Source organism: Orcinus orca, chromosome 5 (assembly GCF_937001465.1).
Source record: "Orcinus orca chromosome 5, mOrcOrc1.1, whole genome shotgun sequence".
Lineage (NCBI taxonomy): Eukaryota > Metazoa > Chordata > Mammalia > Artiodactyla > Delphinidae > Orcinus > Orcinus orca.
In genome coordinates this window covers 120,319,422-120,345,419 of record NC_064563.1, presented here as the reverse complement: position 1 = coordinate 120,345,419, position 25,998 = coordinate 120,319,422, and the positions used below count along the sequence as shown (strand labels likewise).

At 37.0% G+C, this 25,998-nt stretch overlaps 1 protein-coding gene across 1 annotated transcript in view; it reads left to right on the top strand.

Annotated features, from left to right (window-relative positions):
* The window catches only part of LOC101286414 (SAM domain-containing protein SAMSN-1), a 109,563-nt gene that overhangs the window by 21,963 nt on the left and 61,602 nt on the right, over positions 1-25,998 (top strand). The window contains exons 4-5 of the mRNA XM_033417835.2: positions 4,767-4,893; positions 6,309-6,661. Of these exons, the coding sequence (XP_033273726.2) occupies positions 4,767-4,893; positions 6,309-6,661 (480 nt within the window). The remainder of the gene's footprint in view (positions 1-4,766; positions 4,894-6,308; positions 6,662-25,998) is intronic.

Here is a 25,998-nt window from a genome sequence, read left to right as displayed (position 1 = left end):
TACTAACTGTCAACAATGTTACAGATACTAAGGCTACTGCATGATACTTATATAGAAGGGTATGGTTCCTACCTTCCTTCAGTTTAGAACCTATTGGAGAAGAAAGACATTTAACCAATGATGACACAAAAATGTAAATCTGAAATTGCAGTGAAAGACAAGACTGTAAAAGAATGCAGACCTAATTTGGACTTGGGAGTCAGGAACGATCTGCCTGAAAAAAATGACATTAGGCTGAGGCTCCAGGGGTGAGTAGGAAGGAATTAACCAGGTCAAGAGAATGAGAATAAGCATTCCAGGCAGACGGAGCAGCATATACAAAAACCCTGAGAAAGGAGAGTTACAGAGATTAGGAAACTAGAGGCCTGCACCTTCTGAGCCAGTGGGGACCCTAGAGAAGTGGGCCTTATAGACCCAATTAAGTTTTGGATTTTATTAAAAGAATACTTGGGATTTCTGCAGTCATTTAAGAGATAGTAATATCACCAGATTTACATCTTTCAAAGAGAACTCTAACCTTATATTACAAATCAACTAAAGGAGTACAAAAACTAAAAGAAAACCAATTGGGGACTTGGCAATAGTTTCAATGAAAGAAAATTAAACTAGGGTGATAACAATGGAAATGGTAAAAAAGAAACAGCTTCAAGACACATATTGGAGAATAGACCAAACTCGGTAATGGGATAAATATAAGTAACCAAAAGAGAGGTAAATGGCAAAGGTGATAATCCGATTTGTGGGATATGCAGGAGGGTGGATGAAGATGGCATTCAGTGAGTTGAAGAAGACCAGATGAGAAACATGTTTGGGAGCGGGGCGGCTAGAGGTCACTCTTGATCAGGCTTATAAATCATTTTAAATAGACAGTTGGAGAGGTGAATCTGAAGCTCTGAAGAAAGCCTTAGAGAAATAAATTGGAAATCATCAGCATATAAGTGGTATTAAAAGCTGTGTGTGTGTGTGTGTGTGTGTGTGTGTGTGTGTGTCTGTGTGTGTGTGTGTGTGTAGATGAGAAAAAAAATGATGGCAATATTATATAAAGGCCCAGAGCTAGTTCTAAAGGAATTTAAGCATTTAATTTTGAGAGAAAATGAGATGCCAGCATATAGGAGTTAGAGAAAAAACAGCCAAAAAAGGTGAAAGGAAAAAACAGGAACATATAGTCACAGAAGCCAAGAAAAGGAAGTATTTCCTAAAGGTCATCATGGTCAATATTGCTGAATATCACGTAGTAATGGAGTTTGTGGAGTTCATTGGACCACAAAAGCAATTTAAATGGAATAGTAGACACAAAAGCTGATTGATGAGTACATGAGATGGGTTGAAAGGATGAGAAATTAAAAAGATTAAATTAAAGGAAACATACACAGTTAGCTTTTTTGAGAAGCATGCCTGGGAAAGGGAGTAGAAAGAGTGGTAAATAAAAGATTGTGAATTAAAGATGGATGAGATCAGAGCATGTTTGAAGGCTATTGGGAAAAGTCCTTTAAAAAGGAAGATGATCAAAATTCACTGAAGAGGGAAGATGAATAAAAATATAAGCCAAGTTGTGTCACTCCTCTGATTAGAGTAAAATATATATTCCTCAGCCTGCTTTAAAAAATCTTCCTTGAAGACTCCTAGTTAAATCTCCAGCCTCATCTCATGCCACTCTTCCCTTCTTTCTCTTCCTTAGGTATACAGTAAGAATTCTCTCAAGAATTCCAGGTTTAGAACCTTTGCACAGGCTGTATCCTCTTCCAGGAATTCTCTTCCCTCTGCAATTTGCCTAGCTCGCTCTTTATCAAAGTTTCAGTTGAAATGTTCTTCCTGACCATCCACTGAATCCAAAACGATCTCCAGATTTTCATATGTCTGGTTCCTTCTTGTCATTCAAGCCTCAGTTTCAGTATCCTCAGTGAAACCCTTCTGATAACCTAATGTAAATTAGTAACCCCCCCATTCCCTTGCCATCACCCTGTGAATTCTTAGCACAGCACTTCTTATGCCACATTTTATTGTTCATGTGCTTGTTTATATGTTAATGGTATGTCACTTCTCTCTAGAATGTAGACTATGAAAGCAGGGATCTCATCTTACTTGCTCAATGCCGTATTCCCAGAAAGTGTGATCGTGTTTGGCATATAGTAGGTGCTCAATAAAAGTTTGTTGATTGGTTGAATGGTAAGTTTAATTTACAGGTCGGTCTTCTTAGAAAATATCTAGAAATTAAAAGGCACATTATGGAAATTTTAATCAAATTCAGTCTAAATATACAGGTAACAGATTAGAGGATTGTAGTGAATAACACTATTATTTAAAAATATTCTAGAAGACTTATTTTTAATAGAAAATCTTAATGATTCTATACCTCTTATAATAATATTAACTCTAATTTTCATGCATCAGGTATATACAATCTAATAGCAAGAGAAAGTTTTCCAGAAGTACTTTGCTATTAAAAAGTAGCCAGCCTAATATAAACAATTTACTACGAGTAATCCATTTGGTAGATAAAACATAAGTATGAAGCCAAGAGTATATTTACATTCAGCAAGCATTTATTAAGCCATGCACAATCCTAGGCATATCGGATTCAAAAATGAATAAAATGCAATAGACTGATCTCTAATAATTCAAATATGAGTAAGTGAATAAAGATATAAAAGTTAACAATACTGTGTCTCAAAAAGGCTATAATCGGGCTTCCCTGGTGGTGCAGTGGTTGAGAGTCCGCCTGCCAATGCAGGGGACACGGGTTCGTGCCCCGGTCTGGGAAGATCCCACATGCCGCGGAGCGGCCAGGCCCGTGAGCCATGGCCACTGAGCCTGCGCGTCCGGAGCCTGTGCTCTGCAACAGGAGAGGCCACAGCAGTGAGAGGCCCGCGTACCCCCCCCAAAAAAAAGAAAAAAAAGGCTATAATAGAGTGTGAACAAAATAATGCGGGGCCAGTTTGTTTTACCACCTCTGGGCCATGGAACCACACATTTGAATTTAGACACTATTCAAAAGTTTCCATTCCTCCTAGGGGCAAATGGTTAATAAGAAATTCAGTTACCTTGGATCTAACATCTTTCCCCAAATCAAGTGAAAGTCTTTTTCACAAAGAAGGGGGAAAGAGAAGGTTATTTTTCTGCCAGTGTTTCAATGGAGCAATTAAGCTTTGTCTGTAAGATGAAGAGGTTGCCATAAGAAAAGAAGCACAACAACAAAAAATACTGTGCTCAATGGTTGTGCAATGCCAGCTCATTATTTCTGGAAGGGGCTAAAGATTAGAAAATCACTCTTCTTGAGTTGTAATAGACCTGTAAAGCTGAGTAACTCAGAAAGTACTGAAAAGGAATACTGGGGAAAATAACAAAAATAAATAGCAATAGAAATCGTGGTAAGCTAAGCATGACCTTTGGAAAAAGAGGAAAATTTTGCATATCTAAGAAAATCTCATCACAGTCCTCTCTGTAAGATTAAAATGATTTCAGTATTTTTCCATTTATTTAATGCAAACAGGTATGGCTTGCTCTGACAAAACATCCCATTTCTTATTTAGGTATTATATGCAATCAGAACATCAAGTTTATGTTGGTTGTTCAAAGTCATTCTTAAAGACCAAGAATAAGAACTAAATATAATAATTAAAAACGTTTGCATGCCAGAGATCCTTTTCTTCCAAATATTTCTTTGGGCTTACAGTCTCTGTCAAAGGATTGGGAAGCACTGTTATAAATACGGCTCATTCAAACATTAATGAGGAAGCAAATCATTCAACTTTTAAAAATTGCAGCATCTATTTCGATGTCATTTATCAGCTGTTCGATGAAAGAATGAGGCAGAAGCAGGCAGAGAAGTATTTCTGAATCCTGAGTTTTCTGAATGAAAAAGAAGTATTCCTCTATGCATAATTTCTTATCTTGTTAATACAACAGAATACAGCTATCTTACCAATTAGTATAACATTTAGCACATAAAGTATTAATTTCCAAAATATTTTGAAATCTTTGAGAATAATATCTTAAAAATAATAGGTAAAAGCAATATAAATACAAATTTGTCAACATTAAGCTAGCGAGAAATATTTCTGTATCTTCCAAAAAAAACTTTGAGTCATTAAAGCAATGTTAATTCTTTTATCAATACTTTTTTTTGCCACAATAAACCAATGACTAAATACTAATGACTATGTACTAAAACATAGCATAGAATGTTGTGGCTGTGTTTTTGCTTTTCTCAGTGTGTATCTTTTAGAAAGCAAGAGGCTATTTAAAGAAAAGTATATGGTTTGAAAATATTTTATACTTGAAATAAAATGCTGTTTTACCAGAAGTTTCCAAAAGGAAAATAAAGAAAATTGTATTCTGCTTTTTTTTTTTTTTTTTTTTTTTTACCACTATCAGTCTATTCTAACACATGCAAGTAGCAACTTTCAATTTCTGGCTCTATCTACGTTATGCTGCAAAGGACTTTTTCCTGTCCACCATTTCACCTTGAGCAGGGGTGCCTCATTTATAGATTGCTCTGGATTCAATCCATTTTGCTGCATTTTAAAGTAAAAAGAAAAAAATTGGTTAAAAATTGCTCCGTCTTGTTATGACTGGCCAGCTGTAATATACTTTTACAAATTTGAACCTGCAAAAGGTGGTGTGTTTTCAAGTTATTGCTTAATTGTCTCAGGCTACAGGTCAAGGTCATATTATTCAATTTTCCTACGTTTATGATCTCGACACATTTTATATTTAATTTTTTGTGGAGAATGATTTGTCTTTACCCCGAGCTGTGTTTGTGCTAGGCCATAAAATCAGGTGATGACCCCGCGGAATCCGTGGGCACCTTAAAGAGACTACAGAAATTGGTTTGGACCAAGAAAGCCAGGGTGCCGAGTCTGAATGAGATGAAACCTACATCAATAAATCTCCGTAAGTAAGAGCTCAATGAGCTGATAAAAACGTTTTGAGGAAGAACTGGGGTAGCATATATTAATGAAGGACATTTTGATAAGGCCTTAAAGTAATCATTAAATGTTGAGTTTTTTGGGGTTTTTTTTTGCCAAGTTATTTGTGAAACAAATATCCTTACACTGTTCCTGAATTTCATCCATGACATTCCCTTTCCCCTTTCCTTCAGAACCAGACTCAGAGGAAGAGTAAGAGAAAGCTATGGGTAAAGCTCAACAAGAAAATAAGGGTCAACATTGTCCACTGTTCCCATTCCTTGGCCATAGAAAACAGTATGATTCAGTTTTGATGTGAGTGCAGCTAATTGGCAGATCGTGACATGCAACTTTGATTTTCATTTATTTACAAGAATGAGCTATTAATCATAATCTTTTGTTTATACCAGCTAAGCATTTGAACTTAAATAGATTCGACCATATGGCACAAGTTACTAAGGGTAATATATGTTTCTATTTTCTATAAATGTTTTATATACTAACAGAAATTTCATCAGACCCTACACTACATGCAAATATAGGTCTCACTAATCAACTTTATAGGACCAAAGATTGTACCTTTTCCTTTTGTTTTCTCAGTCTTGTTCTTACTTTTCCAAAATATTTCACCATGAGACATACCACATGAATAAATCTCTTTGCAGATTGATACTAAAATAGAGAATTTTAGGATACCAAAAGAATTTCCAAAAATCTCTACTGAGATTTCATTCTTTTAAGTAAGGCAAAGATTTGATGTGCTTCTTTATGATACTTTCTTATACACATGACCTCAAACATTAAAAATATTTAAGAATAGAAACATACCATATCATGCTTATAACATGTGGAGAATTTTTTTTAATTTGTATTTTTTCTACAGTGTCTTTCAGTACACTATTTGCGTGTGGCTTCCAGTCATTCCAGTCAAACTGGCTTTAATCATTATATATGCCTTCAAAAAATTTTAGGTAAATCTGTTTTTACAAAACCAGTCACTTAATATATCAAAGATTTACCCTTTAAAGAAATGCTATTGTAGGGCTTCCCTGGTGGTGCAGTGGTTGAGTCCGCCTGCCGATGCAGGGGACACGGGTTTGTGCCCCGGTCTGGGAAGACCCCACATGCCGCGGAGCAGCTGGGCCCGTGAGCCATGGCCGCTGAGCCTGCGCGTCCAGAGCCTGTGCTCCGCAACGGGAGAGGCCACAGCAGTGAGAGGCCCGCGTACAGCAAAAAAAAAAAAAAAAAGAAATGCTATTGTAAAACTATTTTGTAAAATTATATGACTTCCTGGTTTAGCCTGTGATGTTCATTCATTTCTATTATATAAAGGGAATTATAATAGTCATAATTTCTACATGTGAAAAATTTTCAGACCTCTTATTTTTCTTTACCATTCAGAAGATGAAGATGAAACATTGATTTCCTGTATGAAATTAGCCAAATCCCAAGAAAAGAGAGTTAATAATGTTAGTACAAGGAGGAAAGAAGAAATGGAGATTAGATTGGATTCTATTTCTGCATCACTGGTTAGACCCAGTACTTCAACTGGATGCAGCTTGGCCAAAATATTATCCCACAGTGGAGGTAAAGTTCAGATGTGGAAAAGCTGGAAGCCTTTCCCAGAAAACCCGCTGTGGACATATGTTGATTTCCAAATTGACCGGGTTGGACCCTGGGACAACTGTTTCCACTGCACTCACCACCCATATCTCAAGTCTTCTTGTACAGATATGGATCTCCCACACTCATGGGTAAGTTTGTAAACTACGGAAATGTATCATCTTATCTGGTTGTTTGTACTAGCTGGAAAGAAACAGATAACAAACGTACTATTCAGTCAAATTTATGAGTCTCTGGAAAGTTACCAGAGCTAGAGCTGTCTTTCCAAAAAGCAATGCAGCTCTTGTGACTTCTGCTATCATGTTACTATTAGACATGTTCCTTGTGTTTGAATAAACTACTGCATAATATTTTCCAGGGATTTCTTTTTAACTAAAGGAAGACAATGGATGTTGATTCAGATCAAGAAGATGTGCGTTGAATTGTCTAAATTATTGCTGTTGTCTTGCAGTTTCACTGACAAATAATAGCTAATTTAAATGAGCATTTTCTTTGTGCATGCTATTCTTCTAAGCACTTCACATGTATCATTTCATTTAAATTTCACAACAACCCTATAATGTAGGAAGTGTTATTCTACTATTAATTCCTTCCTATTTTACAACTGAGAAAAATGAGGTACAAAAAAGTAACAGGTACAACGTCACAGATCTAATAAGAAATGGAGCCAAGATCTAGAAACTAGACTAGGGATCCTGATTTAAGCTAATACATTATAGTGTTTTCCATATACTAAGCTAGGTCATAAGGCTATATGGTGCAAGAGAAAGAGTATGGATTTGGAGTTAGACAAATCTGGGCTTGAATCCAACCTCTGCTATTTGTTTAGCTTGGGCAAATTATTGAACTTTTTAGTTTCAATTTTCTCAATAGTAAAATGGAAATAGTAATATTAAACTCATGAGGTAATTGACAAACTAAAATTAAATAACACAAATATTCTAAGATTTAAAAGTGTCTAATTTTTTTCAACTTGAACATAAGTTACTTATCTGCCTGGTATATTATTGTTTCCTTTAAAAACATTACCCTATCCCTTCAGACTCAGATCAAATGCTTTGTCCTCTAGAAAGCCTTCCTGGGTCATGCCAGACAGGAAGTTCCTTCCTTTGAACTTCTAGATCACTTAAGGGCATTATTCTTTCATTGTATAGGCATCAAATATATATTGGTGTCGCTGTGTGCCAGTACAATATTAGATTGGGGACGCAGAGCTAAACAATACATGCACTGCTCCTGTCTTCATGGAGCTTACCACACTCCACACTGTAGTGGGATGAGTTGGACGTTAGTTTATTTGCTATAAGTAATTCATCTTTGTATCCACCATAGTCTCTAGAATATTATAGGCACTCAATAAATATTTGAGTAAAATTTGCTGACTAAATGAATGGAGTTTTAGAAACCAATGGACTTTGTTACCATAGATCTAGATAAAACTTTTCTTCTCATTCTTCTAACTGTCCCTATATTAATGCAATCGTACATAAACTCAGTTATTATGTGTGTGTGAGTGTTTGTGAATGCGTATATTGATTTTGGTATATATACATAGTAATGTTTTTCTTTTTTATTTAGGTAGTTTTGCCTATTTTAGTACATAGCTAAATGATTAAGTAAGGAGTTTTTATCTGCAGAAGGTCAAACATATCTGCAGAGTGCTCAGAATTTCAGATGATAGTGTTCAGCATTTGTGAACAGGAAAACCTCAGTGGATTTGGAGAGAAGGTTCAAGAACATGTTAGAGTTAAATTGGTTTGGTAAACTTAATGAGACCCCTTGCGCTCAGGGATTTGAGACATAGAGTGAAAGAAGTTGGATGAGTGCAAATTATTATTTTTATATTCTACACATATATGCTATAATAATAGCAAGTAAAAAATCTAGTTTCATTTTAGCATAGCTGGTATTTTTTTTCTGTAGTAATTACAAGGCTATTATTTGGGTTATACTTTAACTGTCATTCTAGGCAAGATACAGAAGGCAGATAGTGTTGAGGGAAAAGTCTTCTCAAATGAGTGTTACTTACTATCAATGACAGGTAGTCAGCAGTGACATTTTTGCAATTTTATAGGGTAAAAGTGTGACCAGATTTTTTTCTAAATGTACCTACATATACAGATACATTGGAGCTGGGCCTAAACCCCACATTTTTGGGGAAATAAAACCAATCCACGAATTAGTTTCTCGATGTCAGAAATTTCAGCAATAGTGGATTGCAGTGTTTTTGATCCCATCATTAAATCAGAGTTTTGAGGTGGCCTGAAGGGGACTTGTCTTCCAGACAGTCCTTATTCACCCAGGTACACCTCCCTGCTAGCCCACTTCAGGCTCACACTCTCAAAGCTTGTTCTTATAGAGCTGGGTGTAATGCCAACGCTGACATCACTAGCAAAGTGAGATTGGGCAAACTCCTTACCCTCTTTAATGCGCAAATTCCAATTCTGTATTGGTTTCAGACCCTACTCATCTCTTTTCCTCCAAGTGATTCTTTGCATACTGAAAATACCCATTTGTAAAACAAGGTTATCGAGGTCTGCTGTGCAAAGGCTGTTGGGAAGATTAAATGAAATGACATCAGGACTCAGTTGATAGTAGGTAATATTTATACCTAAATCAAAGGGTCAAGAGGCTTGTACTGGGCTTGGAAAGGAGCAACATTTTACTCAGTTGAGATACCATAAACAAATTGAATCCAGACAGGGAAATGTATTATTTGTGAAGGACTCTTCACAGAAGTCAACAAGGGGAGAATGAGACACACATAGATGTTTAACATGCAGTTTAGTTGTGTATAAGGTCTATGGGATCTGAGGATTGGGGAGAGATATGTGATTACAGACTTGATATAAATTGAGAAAGGCAAAAGATGAGATTTATGAAAGTGTAAATTCCACAAGAGAGATGTGAAAGGAAAAACTACTTAGGGATGTCGATCTTTTCTAACATCCAAGATGAGTGGTGTTGAGAATTTCAGATGCATCTTAAGAAAGGTAATAGTGGAGGTAACCAAAAATAATATTTGTAGCCAAGTGTTTACAATCAACTTACAAGGAGAGTGATTGAAGGGTATTTATGAAATCCTGCGTGCTGAGAATTTGAAACATCATAACAAAAAAGGAGAAAGTGAGCCACAGACTTAGTTGGGAATAAGGGCAAGAAAGAATAAATTTGTGTGTTGCAAAGGAGACGAGGTCTTCCTTTAAGGTAATATTAAAAGAGTAGCTAATATATTTTTCAAAATCTCGGATACTTTTTTCAGATTTATAAGAAGAATAAATAGTTTATCAGATTAAGAAATGGAAGTAATCTTGACATGAAAAAGGGGAATAAATATCCCTTTTTCCCTTCAAATGTCTAAAATCTTCCAGAATCTATTTTATAAAAATAGTGTGATATATTTAAAAATGATAGTAACAAAATCTCTTTCAGAAAGAAGGAAAGTCAAAGGCCTGAAAGAACAAAACAGAGACCCATGTACAGAAGAATTCAAATGCAGCATAGATAGAAAAATTATAATAATGAGAAACCAAATTACATAAAAGTCAAAGAAAAATGAGTGAAGTTTATATACCAAATCTCAAGGTGAGAAAATAAACAAAGCTCTACTTAAAGCATCTTAAAATGCATAAGAAGAGGATGATAAGAGTGGAGCTGAAAGGTCTTATTGGAGTATTATGTGAACCCATCAAAATTGCACCAAAAGAGAAAGTGTGGAGAATGGAAGATTTTTTTACAGAACTGTTTCAGTGAGAGGACCAGGATGTGTGCTAAAGTTAACCAAGAAATAAAGGAACAAAGATTTTACAGTTAACCTTTCCATTCAAATGGGAGTAGTGGATGTTCTAATTATTGACATAGAAAAATGTTCTTGGGTCCTACAGCCCCACTGCTAAGTGGTTTCAGAGTTTTAATACTGTCCCCCCAAAACTACTGATCTATGGGAGAGAGGTGACAAAACCAGGATAAGCTATTTGTGCCTATCTTCTACTTTGTCTTTCTATTCTCAACCTTGGCAATCTCTCCCAGTATCTCTGACCCTAGTCTAGTCTACTTCCTTCAATCAACATGACATGTCATTACCAGATTAATTTACTTGACTAATCTACTTGATAAATGCTACCTGAATAATGATTCTGAAGCTCAGAATCATTAGTGTTACTAGTGCTGCCGCTCCCCTTACAAACTTTTAAGCATCTCCCCAACATCGACAGGTTCAAAAGCAAACTCATTCACCTATTCTGCCTTCTAACTAGATTCTCACCAGTCTCTTTCACACACACACTCTGCTACAAGCACAGTGATACCATCCTTTTGCCAAACACAGTGATTTGTTTCCCATCTTCATAGCTTTGTTTATACTGTTTTCTCATTTAGAACTTCCTTTCTTCTCTACCTGTTTGATGACTAGTATGGAAGGTTAAAAATACATATGGATGAGTAAGTATTCGTGTGGTACACTTTGAAGAAAAAAATGTGTGAAAAGGAATGAGGATGAGAGGACCAGTAAAAAGAGAGTAAGGAGGCACGTGGTTTAGAAAAAATGCAAAATTAATTTCATAGGCTCTATTGTCATTTTCTTTGTACATTAGTGATGTTAGATTCCTGACAAAAGTCTCTGTGTCCCACTGATGGGCATATTTTTACTGGCCCAGTGAATAACACATACCAAGAAGACTGTTCCCATATCCACGCAGAGGAAGACAGGCTATGAACCATCAATGCCTGATTCCTCATAGTTTAACGCCCTTGTATGCAACTCTAACAGCAAAAGCTATTTGTTAGAACAGCTTTAAACTTGTATCTGCTTACCTTGGAATTACGGCGGTATGGAAAGAGAACAGGTTTTAATGAATGGATCTGGACAACCTGTGAAAAGGAAGGCAGAGTAAATGATAATCTGGACTGAGAAATGCAGAAGGAAAAATAGGAAAATGTGATAGAAAAATACCAAAAGATATTTATACTTATTACAATCTGCACGGAAATTAATTAACTTGAGAATCAAGATTCTAAAAATAATTTAAGGTCCTAAATGAACAAGAACAAATAATTAATTATGAGTATTTTACATGACAAATTTTTAATTATAGCCAATGGTATTTGATGGAAGGAAAATTAACATTTACCCAAGAGAAGAATTTGAAAAATGGGAGATGCTGCAACAGCTTATTCATTCATTCATTTATTCATTCATCCATTTATTCACTCATTAGCAAACTCACGTCAAGTGCCTCCTAAGCCACTTAGGCTATGAATATGTATGTGGGAGGAAGAATCTACCGTTTCATATTTATAATGAGAGTTTATGGGGTCTTATGAAAAAAGGTAAAAAGGAAAAACAAATAATCACAATCCTCAATATAAAAATTCACTAAGATGGGAAACATATTGTGATACTTGTATATAAAATAATCCTGGAGAAGATCTGGCCAGATGTGCAAACACATTTACATTAAAAAAGAGAAGTTGGGCTTCCCTGGTGGCGCAGGGGTTAAGAATCTGCCTGTCAGTGCAGGGGACATGGGTTTGAGCCCTGGTCCAGGAAGATCCCACATGCCACAGAGCAACTAAGCCCATTCACCACAACTACTGAGCCCGCGCGCCTAGAGTCCGTGCTCCGCAACAAAGAGTAGCCCCCACTCACTGCAACTAGAGAAAGCCCACGCACAGCAACAAAAACCCAACACAGCCAAAAATAAATAAAATAAATTAATTTTAAAAAATTAAAAATTTAAAAAAATAAAAAAAGAAGTTATGGAAGAAACATTTAAATTATGAGACCTTATAATGCAAGATATCAGATTTATGGAAATTATTTAGGTTGAGTTTGAGGAGAGTAATTTGGAAATGTTTATGAAATGTTTAAATGTATTTTTCTAATAAAATCTTGTATAATAAATATAAAGATAAAATGAGAAAATGTAATTGCTCTGTAAGTGTGAAGTCTTATTCTAGAAGTCCAGGATAACTAGAGATATTTTTAAATTAGACTTTTGAAGCAGGACAATGTAGAATGCAAACGAATCAAATTATTTGGGCTAATGTTTGGCTTTTCCCAGTTACACAAACCTCATGAATGTAAGTGAAAATAACAGACCTGTGGTCTAGTTCTAAAACTGTTATAGAAACCAAGAATCCCTCTTTTTCATGAATTGCCCTAAGGGTTTTGTCCCACTTCTCTCTTTGTTTTGTTGTTGTTTTTTCTCTGTGCTTATTTACGCAAGTGCATCAAATTAAGGAGAAAGTTGAATTGGTACTCCCCAAAATAAAATCTTTCTAAAGTCTTCATAAAATATTTGTAATTTAGAATAGCTCTTGTGATAATGATATAGGACCCATGATAATCAATTAGAACTACATTTTGGCTTCTACAAGAAAGTTGAAATTTGCTTCTTTGGATTCTCAGATAGACAAAGGAGGACAATGAATGTCAATCTGAAGGGGACCCAGTTATGCTCATTGAACATGGGAGACCTCAAGTGCCTCCTTACTGAGAACCTAACTCTTTTGCGCGGTTCAGAAGAATAAAGCAAATCACTAATACTGGACATTGGCCTTTGGGAAGAGAGAGGCCTAAATGTTAGAACATTTTATATAATGAGCCTTGGAGAATGCCCCAAGTATTGGTAGAATTTCTTCTGTGGCAGAGAAGCAAGCTCAAAATTCAATTATTGCTAAGCAAGCTAAAGACAAAGTCATATTTTGAGTGTGCAGCATAGTGTGTCAGAAGCCATGTTACACATCAAAGGAACACAGGTTGGAGCCAGGAGAGCCAGTTGTGAGCTCAACTCTGTCACTTACTGGGATCTCTCTGGGTCAGGATGCTTAATCTCCATGGCCTGCTACCTCCTCATCTTTAGAAAGAGGGAGAGCTATCAATGATATTTAAGACTCCTTTTTATCTTCAGTATTTGGGCTATGAGGGTACACCAAGGAAGATAAGGCCTATGTGCAGAAAGAGATTAGTACATAAAGATTTTCTTTCAGCTTTTTCAAAGCAGCTGTCTTCTCACTTTTCAGGTGCCCATTGTTGACCTGGTTTCTTTCTATTTTTTTTTTTTTTTTTACATAAGCTATTTTAGGTTTGGATTTTTATTTTCTATTCTTTTTCCTGACCAACTACATTTCCTCTGTCCTGGCTACTTCCTCATGTTCTGAACCAGCAACTATGTATGTGAATACAGACTTCACCTGGGATACAGCCAGATTCTCCTGACCATGAAAACTTCTTCATGAACCAAAATGTCTATATTTCCATTCTCAGGAACTAAGAAGGTTTCTGCCACTCAAGAAGAACTATTTTTTTAAATCCTTTTGAATGCCATCTCAGAGGACAAAACCTTGTTTTGACAAATGGGCGGGTGAAGTTTAAGTACAATTGTAGAGGGTGGCAGAAGAGCAGGGGCCGTGCAGTGTGAAGAGTGCTGGGCTGGAGTGAAACATCCTCTTCTGCCACCATCACCCATCTCTCTCTCTCGCTCCCTCTCTCTCTCTCTCTCTCTCTCTCTCTCTCTCTCACACACACACACATACACACACACACACACACACACACACACACACACACACTAGGTGGCACCTTTGAGATCTTGTCCTGATCATGCAGACATGTCGATAAAATGACGATCATAATCTCCATTGAGTTAGCAGTTGACTATATTTCAGGTGCTTTTATATATGCTATCTTTGTGTTATGATTCAGTTAGGTGGTATTATTATTCCCATTTTAATGGTAAAAGAGATTAAATAATTTATGTAATGTAACAGTAGGTTGCAGGACTAGATTTTAAACCCAAATCAGTAAGAGTCCGTTTTCCTGCAAAGAGCATGACTTTGTAACTTTCGAGATTAGGCTAGTAATGTATCTATACTTTCTCATCTGTGAAAAATGAAGACGTTAGTTCCCAACTTTCAGTATAAAATGAAATGATGCATTTGAAAGTGCCAATTCAAGATAGGGGCTTAATCACTTAATAAATAGAGTCCCTGCCTTTGAGATGCAACATAACTTTTCCCACATTTCATTTTATACTGGCGCTGTGAACTAGGCAAAACATCACTGCCATCTTACAGATGGAGAAATTGAGGCGCATGAAGGTTAAGTGAATTACCTGAGGTCCCACAGCAGATGATGGCAGAGGTGGTACTGAACGTAAACCTCCTAACTCTCAGTCCAGACCTTTCCTATCACAAAGTTATCTTTAAATAGTTCAGCAGAAAGAAAAATAAACATGGTGGCAAAGAGGAGCTGTACATGGTGGAAACTAAGAGTAGTGGAGCCGAAGAAGCCTAGACTTGAACTGTAGCCTCACTGCTTACTGTCTGTGTGATTGCTAAGTTACTTGAATTCTTTGAGTTTCAGTTTCTTATCTATATAGGCATAATGAAGATTTCGTTGTGGAGTTCTTGTAAAAATTGGATGCAAAATGTTTAACTATACCTGACACACAGTTGGAACGTAACGAAGAAGAGCTACTATTTCTAGTGATGATTAGTACTATTTAATTACAAGTTTTAATTATGTGTTTATAATTATTTACCTTTCATGCAGTGAAAAACAGCATTATGTCTACGATACGTCAGGTATTTCTCTGGGCTGTGGGACCACAAAGATGCCACACCTGATGTCAGAGTCTCACCATCAATAATTCTCAGCAATTTTGTATCATATGAGATAATGTTGTAGTAAATGTACATTTACTAATTTTCACTAATTTTTAAAATGTATAAGTATAGTTTGCCCAATTTTCTCCCTATAGATAAGAAAGCCAGAACTGCCTAGTTTGGGTAGGGTGAGACCCCGCTTATAGCTTCTCGGAGGTGCCCTGGTGACCCCACGCTTGTGAATCTCTGAGACATGCAGACAAAAAGAAGGTGGGGTTCAGAGTACACGTACTGGGCTCCCCATTGCCCTTTTCTGACTTTCCAAATTATCACCGTATCAGCAGTGTCTTACATATGTAAAACAATTTTAGCTTTTTAAAACTCCTTTCATATATTTTGTCATAGCCATATCACATATGCAGGTCATGGCATTTTATTTTAGAGTCAGAAGATAACTCTCAGGCATAACACACCTTTTTCATAAGAGAATGAAAAATGAAGGAAAGAAATTCATGTCCCCTTGCCTTCCTATGAAATTGTAAAGCAACTGGTTGAATTCACCCTTAAAGCCCTTATGAATATTCAGTGTAAGATCTTTATGCATCTCATGGTTCCCAGCTATTAAACACAACCACACTGATGAATAATTAGATTAGAAATATGGCCTTTTTGCAGTTCACCTCAAGCCCAACCCAAACTGAAGCCCACATCTCACCCACTGAAAAGGATTTTTAGCCAGGGTGCAAAATGGATTAAAGTCAGGAACTCATTTATTTATTCACTCAACAATTTGTTTTGAAGTATTTGCATTGTTCCAGGTGAGGAAGATACAATGTTGAGCAGAACAAACACTGCCAGCCTCATAGTCCAATCAGAAACAAAACTAGAAATAACCACACAAATAAAAATGAAATGGTAACTTTGATGAGAGCTATGAGAGCCACATGGCTCTATGGAAGCCTATATAGGTAGATTTGATCCAGCTGAGGAGTCAGGATACACTTTCAGGGGTGATGATGATTGAGCTCAAATCTGATGTAAAAAGCACAGGAGTTAACTAGCCGAAAGGAGGGAGGATGAGAGTCAGCATGGCGGGGAGAGAGAGCAAGAAGATGTGGCACAGGTAAGTACAGATGCGGTACAAGAAAAGCAAGGAGATGAGGCACAAGGGAGGATCAGACCACTTACGGCCTCATAGGTTATGCTAAATTTTGTTGTTCATCTCCTAAAAACAAGGGGGAGCTATGCAAGAAGTGTTTTAAGCTAATGGCTTGTGTTTTTTGTTTGTTTGTTTCTTGTTTAGATGCTTAAGTTTTTATTCTGAGAAGAGTGCTTTCCATACAGTGATGAAAACAGATTGGAAGAGAAAAATAGGTGCAAGATGATGGTGACTTGAACGGTAGTGGTAGAAAAAGAAGAGACGAACAGTTCTCAGGCTCGTAGACTTAGGTCCCCAGTATACACATTTCTCCAAAGGAAAGAAATGTCAGTTTTGAAAGCCATCTTTGGTCATGCAAACCAAAAAGCCCCTTTCACTTTAGGACATATGGTCACAGATGACGACGGAGAAGTGATACAATGACATGACTGTACATTCCAAATCTGTCCTTTCATTTTTAAAACTTAGAAGCTCATAGCCACCACGATGGCTTAACGGAATCATTACCAATGGATAAGGAAATTTCATCCATTTGCCCCCTCTGACTCCACTTGGACATAGGCCATGGTTTCTACAAAGAGTGGCTTGGAGCCATGCAAGGTTTCAAGGGAAATTGGCCTTTCAGAGGGGCATAGGAATAGATAATGCATATTGCCACCATAAAAATCTCTAATGAATATTAAGGGTGGCTTTCATTTGTGGTGATTGAAATGAACCCATAAATTCTCTCTCTAGGGTGTGGGAATTTTTTTCCTCCCTGTGGAGAGATTTAATGGATTTGTGGCATTCTGGATGATTTGGCAAGAAATCAGAGGTACCTACGCAGTCACCCACAAAGGGCACTTAGTTTCTTGCATGGGATAGTCACCACCACAAAACATTTTCTGTAAGAACCCAGAATGATTGATGCAACCCACCGTAAGTCATGACAAGGTGTCAACTGAAAAACTAGAAAAAGAAGTGGTTAAAGACACCACAGCAGCTTTGAAAACAAATTTGACTTTTAGAGAAGGGTTATTTCCTTTTGGAAAAAAGTTAGACCTGCCACCTGCAAGAAATTTAGATTAGTTGTTTGTGGCGAGGGCCATCATATTTTGAGGCCACTGAGACCTCCTACTGCTCTCTGTATGGAGTAGATTAAACTGTTCCCACACAGTGATAAATATATCACAAAGAGCCATAACAGGAATACAGTAAGTTGTAGCAGTTAATGGTACAATTTCCAGTTAAAACAATATTCTTAGGGTTTCGTTCGCCAGTCCCCATTTTATGTGTGCTATTTTTTGATAAGTTAATTTTTCAACATTTGCAGAATCAATATCTTTCAGAGCTTTATAAAGAGTGAAAAGAATTAGAGGAAAGAGTTCTGGGGATCTTTGCAAGCTGTGTGGGCCTGGGTTAGCAGAACACACTCTGAAAAGTGCAAAAATAATCTGTGAACACAGCAGATAAAGATTCATATTAAAAATATCATCAGCTCTAAATTTTCTGTACACATGGAAAGAAAATGGGGAAATAACCCAAAGCAGCAATTACCCAAAAAGCATTCAGATTTTACAATGGAAAGTGGCAGAGAATCTCTATTCAGAGCAAATAATTTTTTAATGCTCTTTAATGCTAGACTTTCAATTATTGAAGTAAAAAGGTAATTTTATTCTGTTGGAGGAGTGTATTCCTTTGTGGAATAAATCTATGATCCTACTTTTTTATCCCATGAGTTAAGGCATTATGAAAGAAATTAACCCAAATGTCCTGCATTCTATTTATATGAAGGATTTATGACTGTAATTTAAGATACCAGATTCCTTTCTGACGTGGGATAACAAAGCTTGGTTCAGTGGGGAAATTTTTCTGAGCGTAGACTGGCTTCTCGATTAGGATTCCCTTGGATGGGAAACTTCTTCGTTGGTGAAGATTCTGAGTTGGAGGATAAGCCAGATGGTATAGGTTGCGATTTCTTCAGCTGTAAAACAAATAGGTAAGACTAGGTAACCACTAAGATCTCGTCCAGGATAAATATTCATGAATCAACTTTGTGAAGGAATAAATAGCAGTTGTGAATTATATTAAGCCATCATCTAGGGAATAGGACCTGATTCCCATGAAAATATTCCCAAACTCAGAGCCTTATATTTTAATATGTAAAATGGTGAACACCTTTTAATTTATTTTTATCCAGTTTTAAAATAAATAGGCAGGAGGAAATGTGTAGTGCTCTCCTAACTTGGATGTCTTGCCATTGCATGCTTACTAGAACTCAGTGCTGCTTGGATGTGAAAACTTGATATACTTCTATTTAGGAGTGGGGCTTAGGGAACTCATTCTAGATGAGAATTAGAGGGTTTGGAAGCCTGAAGATTTGAAGGAGAGAAAAGACATTGAAAGAAAGAATCACAGTATGTCTGATGATTCCAAATAAAACAATCTGCCTTAAAATCTGGCTAGAGTATTATGTTTTAAAACTATTTCTCTGTGTGTGGTTTCATGAACCAACCACATCGGAATCACCTACGGTATTTGTTACCAGGGTCTGCCCACTCCAGATTACTGAATCAGCATTTCTAGGATGAACATTCTTTGACAAACTCTTCAGATGATATTTTTATGTTCACCAAAGTTTGAGAATCATCTCTGCATAGAAGAAAAGACTTCCCTGATTTTTCAATTTCACCTTCACCAATCCAGGAAGTCTTTTTGAGAAGCTCTCATATGTATATCACTTTCAGAAGTTATTTAATCTCATAAACACGACAATCCCCAAAAGTAGATAATTCAATTTTCCAAATGAGGTAATAGGCCTTGGAAGGTTGAGGAAGTTGCCCAAGCCCTGTTACAGGGCCAAGCTGGGATTTTAAAGTCTTCCAAGTCCCATACCTATAAGATAGTCAAGTCACTTTAGGGATCTCACACTGAGAACACAGCAAAGGAATGCACTGGGCAGCCGTTGGGAATTCTCAGTACTAAAGACTCCTGTGATCAGCCTATATGGAAGTGTACAGAGCCCTTAGTGGGTGCCACTGATATTTCCCCAGAAATAGTTTTGTGCTTTCCAAACTGATTTGGTTGAAACTCCTATCAGAGAGTGTTTGGGACTTTTGGTAAATCACAGAGTAGAAAAACCCCTGGACAGAGGGTATAACAAATGACCAGGCCAATTATGTACCTTCCAGATTTTACAAAATGCTTTTGAATATAAATAGCTCTTATGATAATACTTATTTTTTTAAGTCACTTTCTAAATAGAATCTGATTTTCTTAACTGGGTCATTGTTGTTTTCTTTTGAGCTTAATATCCAAGCTGGGTAAAAACCATTCACCTTACTCATTGGTGAAACTTTCCCCAACTTATGGGTGACTTTCATTTTTTATGCTCCCATTTCTCAACTGTCTCTTCTGCCAGCTCCTTAATACAGATGTTTTAGTGGATTGCCTTCCTATTGTTCTAGTGGCATGGAACTCTCTGCCAACATTCCTCTATGACCTAAGGCCCTTAACACAGTGTTCTACCAGATCGCTGGGGAACAAAAATCATTCCCTCTGTCAGAGAGTCAAAGAAAATGTCCAATTTTGCTAATTACAGAGCCCATTTACTTTAGTAAGAGTTTCCAGTATCATTGGGTCATGATCATTAAATCCTGAGATGTTTGAACCAAGTTGATAGGTTTGAATGGGATCTTGAGGTGGTATGTGTGTGTGTATGTGTGTGTGTGTGTGTGTGTGTGTGTGTGTGTTTCTTTGCATCATATAACACTAACATAACTCAAAAAGAAATATGTGAAAAAGGTTTCATTTGATTCACCATAGCCAACCTTCCTCTGCCTTTATCTTTATTCTAAACCAACTTTTAAGTGGCATTATATAGTGGTAGCCATATATAATGCAATATGTATTTTTTCTTAATGTTCCTTTAAATGTCAGAATAGGTTTGGGAAATAAAAATCATTGGTGTGAAATGGTAACAAAGCTGATACTTTTGAAATATTTATGTTAAAAGGCTTTTTGAAATTGAATGCTTAGGTTCTGTAATGTGCTTTTCCTGACAGTCTGTAACCCTTGGATATCCTTATTCACCGCAATTAGTAAATTTGATGCCTATATTTATTATGCATTAATTCAGTTCAGATGGAAGTGGGAAAGAGTCTCCCTTGAATAAAATACAGCTGAATTTAAATTCAGCCAAAGGAACCACAGCCCAAATGTGGTTACTGCCAAAGAGTTGTCAAGCAACATTCTGGTCTTTGTATCCAGGCAAATTGTTAGAAGAGTGAGCTTATGTCTTTACCAGTAACAGAACTAACTAGAAATTCAGTCTGCGTGTATGGAATTGGAAGTGAATAAACTGTGATATGTCCCTGTTCTTTCCACTGTCTAGATTTCTGCCCTCTCTCCACCCCACTGGCAAATGTACATTAGCTTGCCTTTTAAAGCAAAACCTATCAATCTCCAACATTTAGTAAGCCCTAGCATCCACAGAATATTTTTGCATTTTTTGTATGGCTAGCATTGTACTCACCATGATGTTTAGAAGTTTATGCAACACAGTATAAGGGGAAGGCCATTAGACTTTAAAGGAAGAAATCCTGAGATTAAATTTGGAATCCATGGCATACACAGTCACATTACTGTCTGAGTCCCAGTTGTTTCTTCGGTGTAGCGGGAAAAATATAGCCTTTCTCCCAGACTTATCATTAAGATGGTAAGAGATGTTTTATGTAAAGGTGCTTAGCTCCCTGCCTGGCATATTGATGGTGACCAAGAACCCCAGGAACCAAAGTTAAAAGGAAACAAATACATTTTTAGAAAGTTGTATCTCAAGACCAGGGTGGTAATTATAGATGCAGGTGTAAATGAAGAATTTTGTTGAGTTCATTGACCTACTTTTGAACTTTACTACTGACTCAACTTTTCAGTATTGCTCCCAGAGTAAATGTTAACTTTATCAACAGAGGATGAATCATTGAAATATTTTCAGTACATTTTCCAGGACTTCTATATGGTATACAGAAATCAAAATGTGTTTTCTTCTCAGCTTTACATGTTCTGTGGTGTATCCCTTTTGTTTTTCTCCCTATCACCTCCGCTCAATTTCAGTTACCTCCTCAGTCCTTTTTCCATTCTTTCAAAGCCTGCATGCTGTCTGGTAAGTATGTGTTTGCTACAACTTCTCCTACTGGGTTGATTTTGAGTTACCCTTCTCTGCCCTCAATTTCCTTCTCTGACTGCTCCTGAATATATACTCCTTTGGGGTCTTAGGAGGAAGTGACAGTGTAGTGAGGCCTTGGAAAAGAACTACAAAATAGAGAGTGAGAAAAGGGACTAGAGCAGAAGAAGGGGAGGTGGCCCATTCTCTAGCTACAAAACCAAGGTTTATATGTACAGCTGACTGCTAAAGAAATGAGTGGGGTTGCTTTTGGCTTGCTGTGTTCTTCCTTAATTTGTTTGTGAGTTTTATTCTACATGAAAGGTTTGGCTGTGTAGTATAGTGAAGTCAGCCCTGAGATCAATTCTTGGCCATTTGTTACCTTTCTGACTTTAGGTGAGGTAGCTGTTTTGTGCCTCAGTTTCTTCTTTGTAAAATAGGAGATAATAACACTTTATACGTTGTTAAGAGGATTGAGATGTAATGCTCTACAGCAGCGTTATCAATAAATGTTTGTTCATTTTCCTCTTCCAAAAATCTATCTTCTTCTTGTCTCATTCTATACTTTAATAACAAACTAGACTGAATATATGAGTATGCAAAATGTTGGCTTTTAAACTCTAAACTGTATCCATATAACTCTTCTTTCAAGTCAATATTTTGGAGGCATCCAAGTTTCTCTCTTAGATGATCTGATCTGAAATCAATCGCATGTGTTCAGAACTAGTCATCTTCTTCTTTCTAAAGTGCAAATAATATATGCAAAGTGGCAATTTTTAAAATGAAGATAATTTCCAATGCTAGGCAACACAGTAGGAAATAAAATATGGTGTTTGGAAGAAGGAATGAAAAAAATGAATGAATGTCAGTGGGTATGTATACTTAACTCAGCCTCCCATGTGGACATAGGGTATTTTGGGTTTACTTTTTGTTACCACTCTGAATTGTGCCTGTATTACTTGTTCAGTCCTTTCCTATTTAGGTAGTTCTACCGCTATGGGTGCTGATACATGTGTCAATCACAGAGAGACAAGGCACTCCTCTATCAATATCCATGTTCACAACTGCTCCCAAATATTTTATATCTGTTCTTTCCTGTTTTGCAGGGTAAGAAACTGTTACACAATACCATTTAAGGTCTCCAACCTCTCTAAAATGGCATTTTGTAGGAACAACTAATCGAAAACCCCTGTTGTTTGTGTACCTATGGCTTAATAAGTGGGGAGGAAGGTCACATGACAATAGTTCCGCACTACATTTTCATGACAAATGAAGAGGCCAGTGCTGTCCTTAGATCCAGTACTGCCCTTAGCTGTTTCCTTAAATCAACATTCTTCTTCTCTCTCAGCCTTAACTTTCCCAAGTGAATTTTATGATTTTACATATGTGTCCAAGACGTCTGAATATTAACTTGTGTTCACAAGTTTTTCATGTTTATTTAGAGTCTTAATAATCTCACTGATTTTTAAATGTATTGTACTCTGTGCTTCATGTTTTTAAAAATGGAAGTGACATTAAATTGCTTCTTCAATATAATACAACTAGAAACATAATTTACATTTTGGGTTATGTCATATAATTAATATTTTTGTAACATTGTCAGTTATGGTATTCAGTAAATGAGATGAAAGATATATGGAGATGTGTTTTATATTCATTAAATTATTTACTCATATATGCAAGTATGACATGTTGTGTCTCAGGAGGTTGAAAACAGCTAAAGAGTATGCAGCCTTAGAAGTGTAAGTGTCATAGGTTTGAATGCCACCTACTTCAATTGGAGAAAAGTCATTTTCTTGCATCAAAGCTGCCAATTATCACAGTTCATGATATTTCTAGGAAATACCCTTAACAGAAATAACAGCTGTAGTCCAGTTTCCTTAGTATTGATCTTAGTGATAGTGTGTTTCTTAACAAGTTTTTTACGTGTACAGGAATAGACATTTCAAGATGTGGATATAAACCAGATTCTGCAACTAAGATAAAGAGCAAAGGAAACAATTTTGGGAACCTAAATGGCTTGCTACTGGAAAATTAATTTTATTCATTTCAGGGTTCTAAGATTTTTTAACTGAATTTTTAAATCAGTATCAAAATACCAATATCAACATCATTTCAAATGTCCATATTATTGTATTAGTACTGTCAGTCTTCATTGTGACATTTCCATCACTAAATAAAGTGATCTGGTAGGACTGAATTTCAAAGTATGCCCTTTTCTTTATCCAGGTAATGTTATGCAGACAGGAGAGCTCTAATATAATGTTTTGGGCCAAACTGAGAGAAGGAGAAGGGTGATCCTTTTTGTTTGTTTCATAGGTGAGGAGGTACTGAGGAACTATATTGGTCAATAAGCTTCAGAAATGTTGCAGATTCTCTCCATTCCCCATCTCTAATCTGTGCTCCACATTTCAGCCAGAACCCATTCTGTAACACACAAATCTGGTCGCGTTGCTCTCTTGCTTCAGTAGTTTCCAACCCATATAAATTATGATCCCATTACATTCAAATCTACACTATTTAACATGTTGTATCAGTTTCCTAAGGCTACCGTGATAAAGTACGCACCCTGGGTAGCTTAAAACAACAGATATTTATTATCTCACAGTTCTGGAGGTTAGAAGTTCAAAATCAAGGTGTTGACAGGGCCATGATGTCTCAGAAGCCTTTACAGAAGGATTTTTCCTTTTTTCTTCCAGCTTCTGGTAGCTCCAGGTTTTCCATGGCTTGTGGCAGCATAACTCCAATTTGTGCTTCCATCTTCACATGGCTATCCTCTCCCTGTGAGTTTCTATGTAGACTTTCCTTTGTGCATGTGTGTGTCCAAATTCCCTCTTCTTTTAAGGACACCTGTCATGTTAGATTAAGTGGTCACTTTAATCAAGGATGACCTCAATTGAACTAATTATATCTGAAACAACCCTATTTCCAAATAAGGTCACATTCTGAAGTACTGGGGGTTAGAACCTCAACATAGCTTTTTGGAGGGATACTATTCAACCCATAACACATGGCCTCCAAATCCTTCATAGTCTGGCCTTAAGCCACCTGCCAGACCCATCATCCGTCTTTCTCCTCATTTCCCACACCCACTTGCTGTGGGGAATTACTCCTCACTCCCAGACCATACCAAACACTCTCATGCCTCTTGCCCTCATATACTCTTCTTGCTGGAATCCCCCTGCATTTCCCCTTGTCTGCCTGGTAAATTCCTATTTAGCTCATTATTACGTCAAGTACTCCTGAGAGTTTTACTTCCTTAGTAAAATTTTTCCTTATTTCTTCAGACAAATTAACAATGTGCCCTCTATGCTTTCCCTGCTCATATACCCTGGGTTGATACAAAACACATTATGTTGAATTGTCACTCTATTGGTCTGTCTTCTCACTAAACTGTAAACTCTTAGATGGCAGTGCCCATGCCTCTCCATCTTTGGAAACCTGGTAGACTGCCAGGCCCACGGTAGACATTCAAGACATATTTGTTAAACAAATAAGATAGGGCCCCACGTCCATATCTTGGAATACAACGAGAATGATGAGAAGAGTCGAGAAGTAATATTTTATACCTGTGGGGCATTCAAGTCCCACTTAGTCTTCTCTGTGTTTGTTTGCTAGAGGGCTTTTGCCAAATCTGTCTCTCCAGGGCAAAACAGTGTGTCACAGGAAAGGCGTTAAAGCATATTAAGGGTTGCTACACTCATGATGGCCAGAGGTGTGATGGCTTAAAGACTAGCAACAGATTTCTACAGTTTCCAAATTGGTACCATCTCCAGGTGGATTGTATTCACCTGCTGATTGTCAGCGGAGGAGATGACCTTTCCTGGCTGAAATAAAGAAGTTGGCTCTGCATGAACCATATGACATACTGACTGATTGTGCTAAGAGCTAGAAAAAAAAAATACACATTTTCCCCTAAGTATTTATCATCTTGTAAAGAAAGTTTATTTTCTCTTTCAAAGGAGAAGTGTTAGTTTTCTAAAATGTCATCTCCACAACGATGAGTTAACAAGTTCAAGTCAAGCTTTAATATTTAGAGAATTATGGGGCCAGCATTTTAGTGGAGATGGGACCAATATAATTTCTTTCAATAGGAAAGAAGATATTTCACTCCAGTGAATGCTTTGCAGGAAAGCTCCTAGGCTCAAAATTAGATGTCCTAGAATCAGGAGCCGAATTGGTAGAAGAGGAAATTAGGTCTCCCATGTGCATAACATCAGGATAAACACTTTATTGGAAAGCTGTTATGGTAAAAACTTATGTTAAAAGATGTTCAGCCTTAAGAAAAAATGTGATATAAATCAATAATAGATCATACAGATGGCCAACAAATACATGAAAGGATGCTCAACATCACTCATCATTAGAGAAATGCAAATCAAAACTACAATGAGGACTTCCCTGGTGGCGCAGTGGGTGAGAGTCCGCCTGCCAATGCAGGCGACACGGGTTCGTGCCCCAGTCTGGGAAGATCCCACATGCCACAGAGCAGCTGGGCCCGTGAGCCATGGCCGCTGAGCCTGCGCGTCCGGAGCCTGTGCTCCGCAATCGGAGAGGCCACA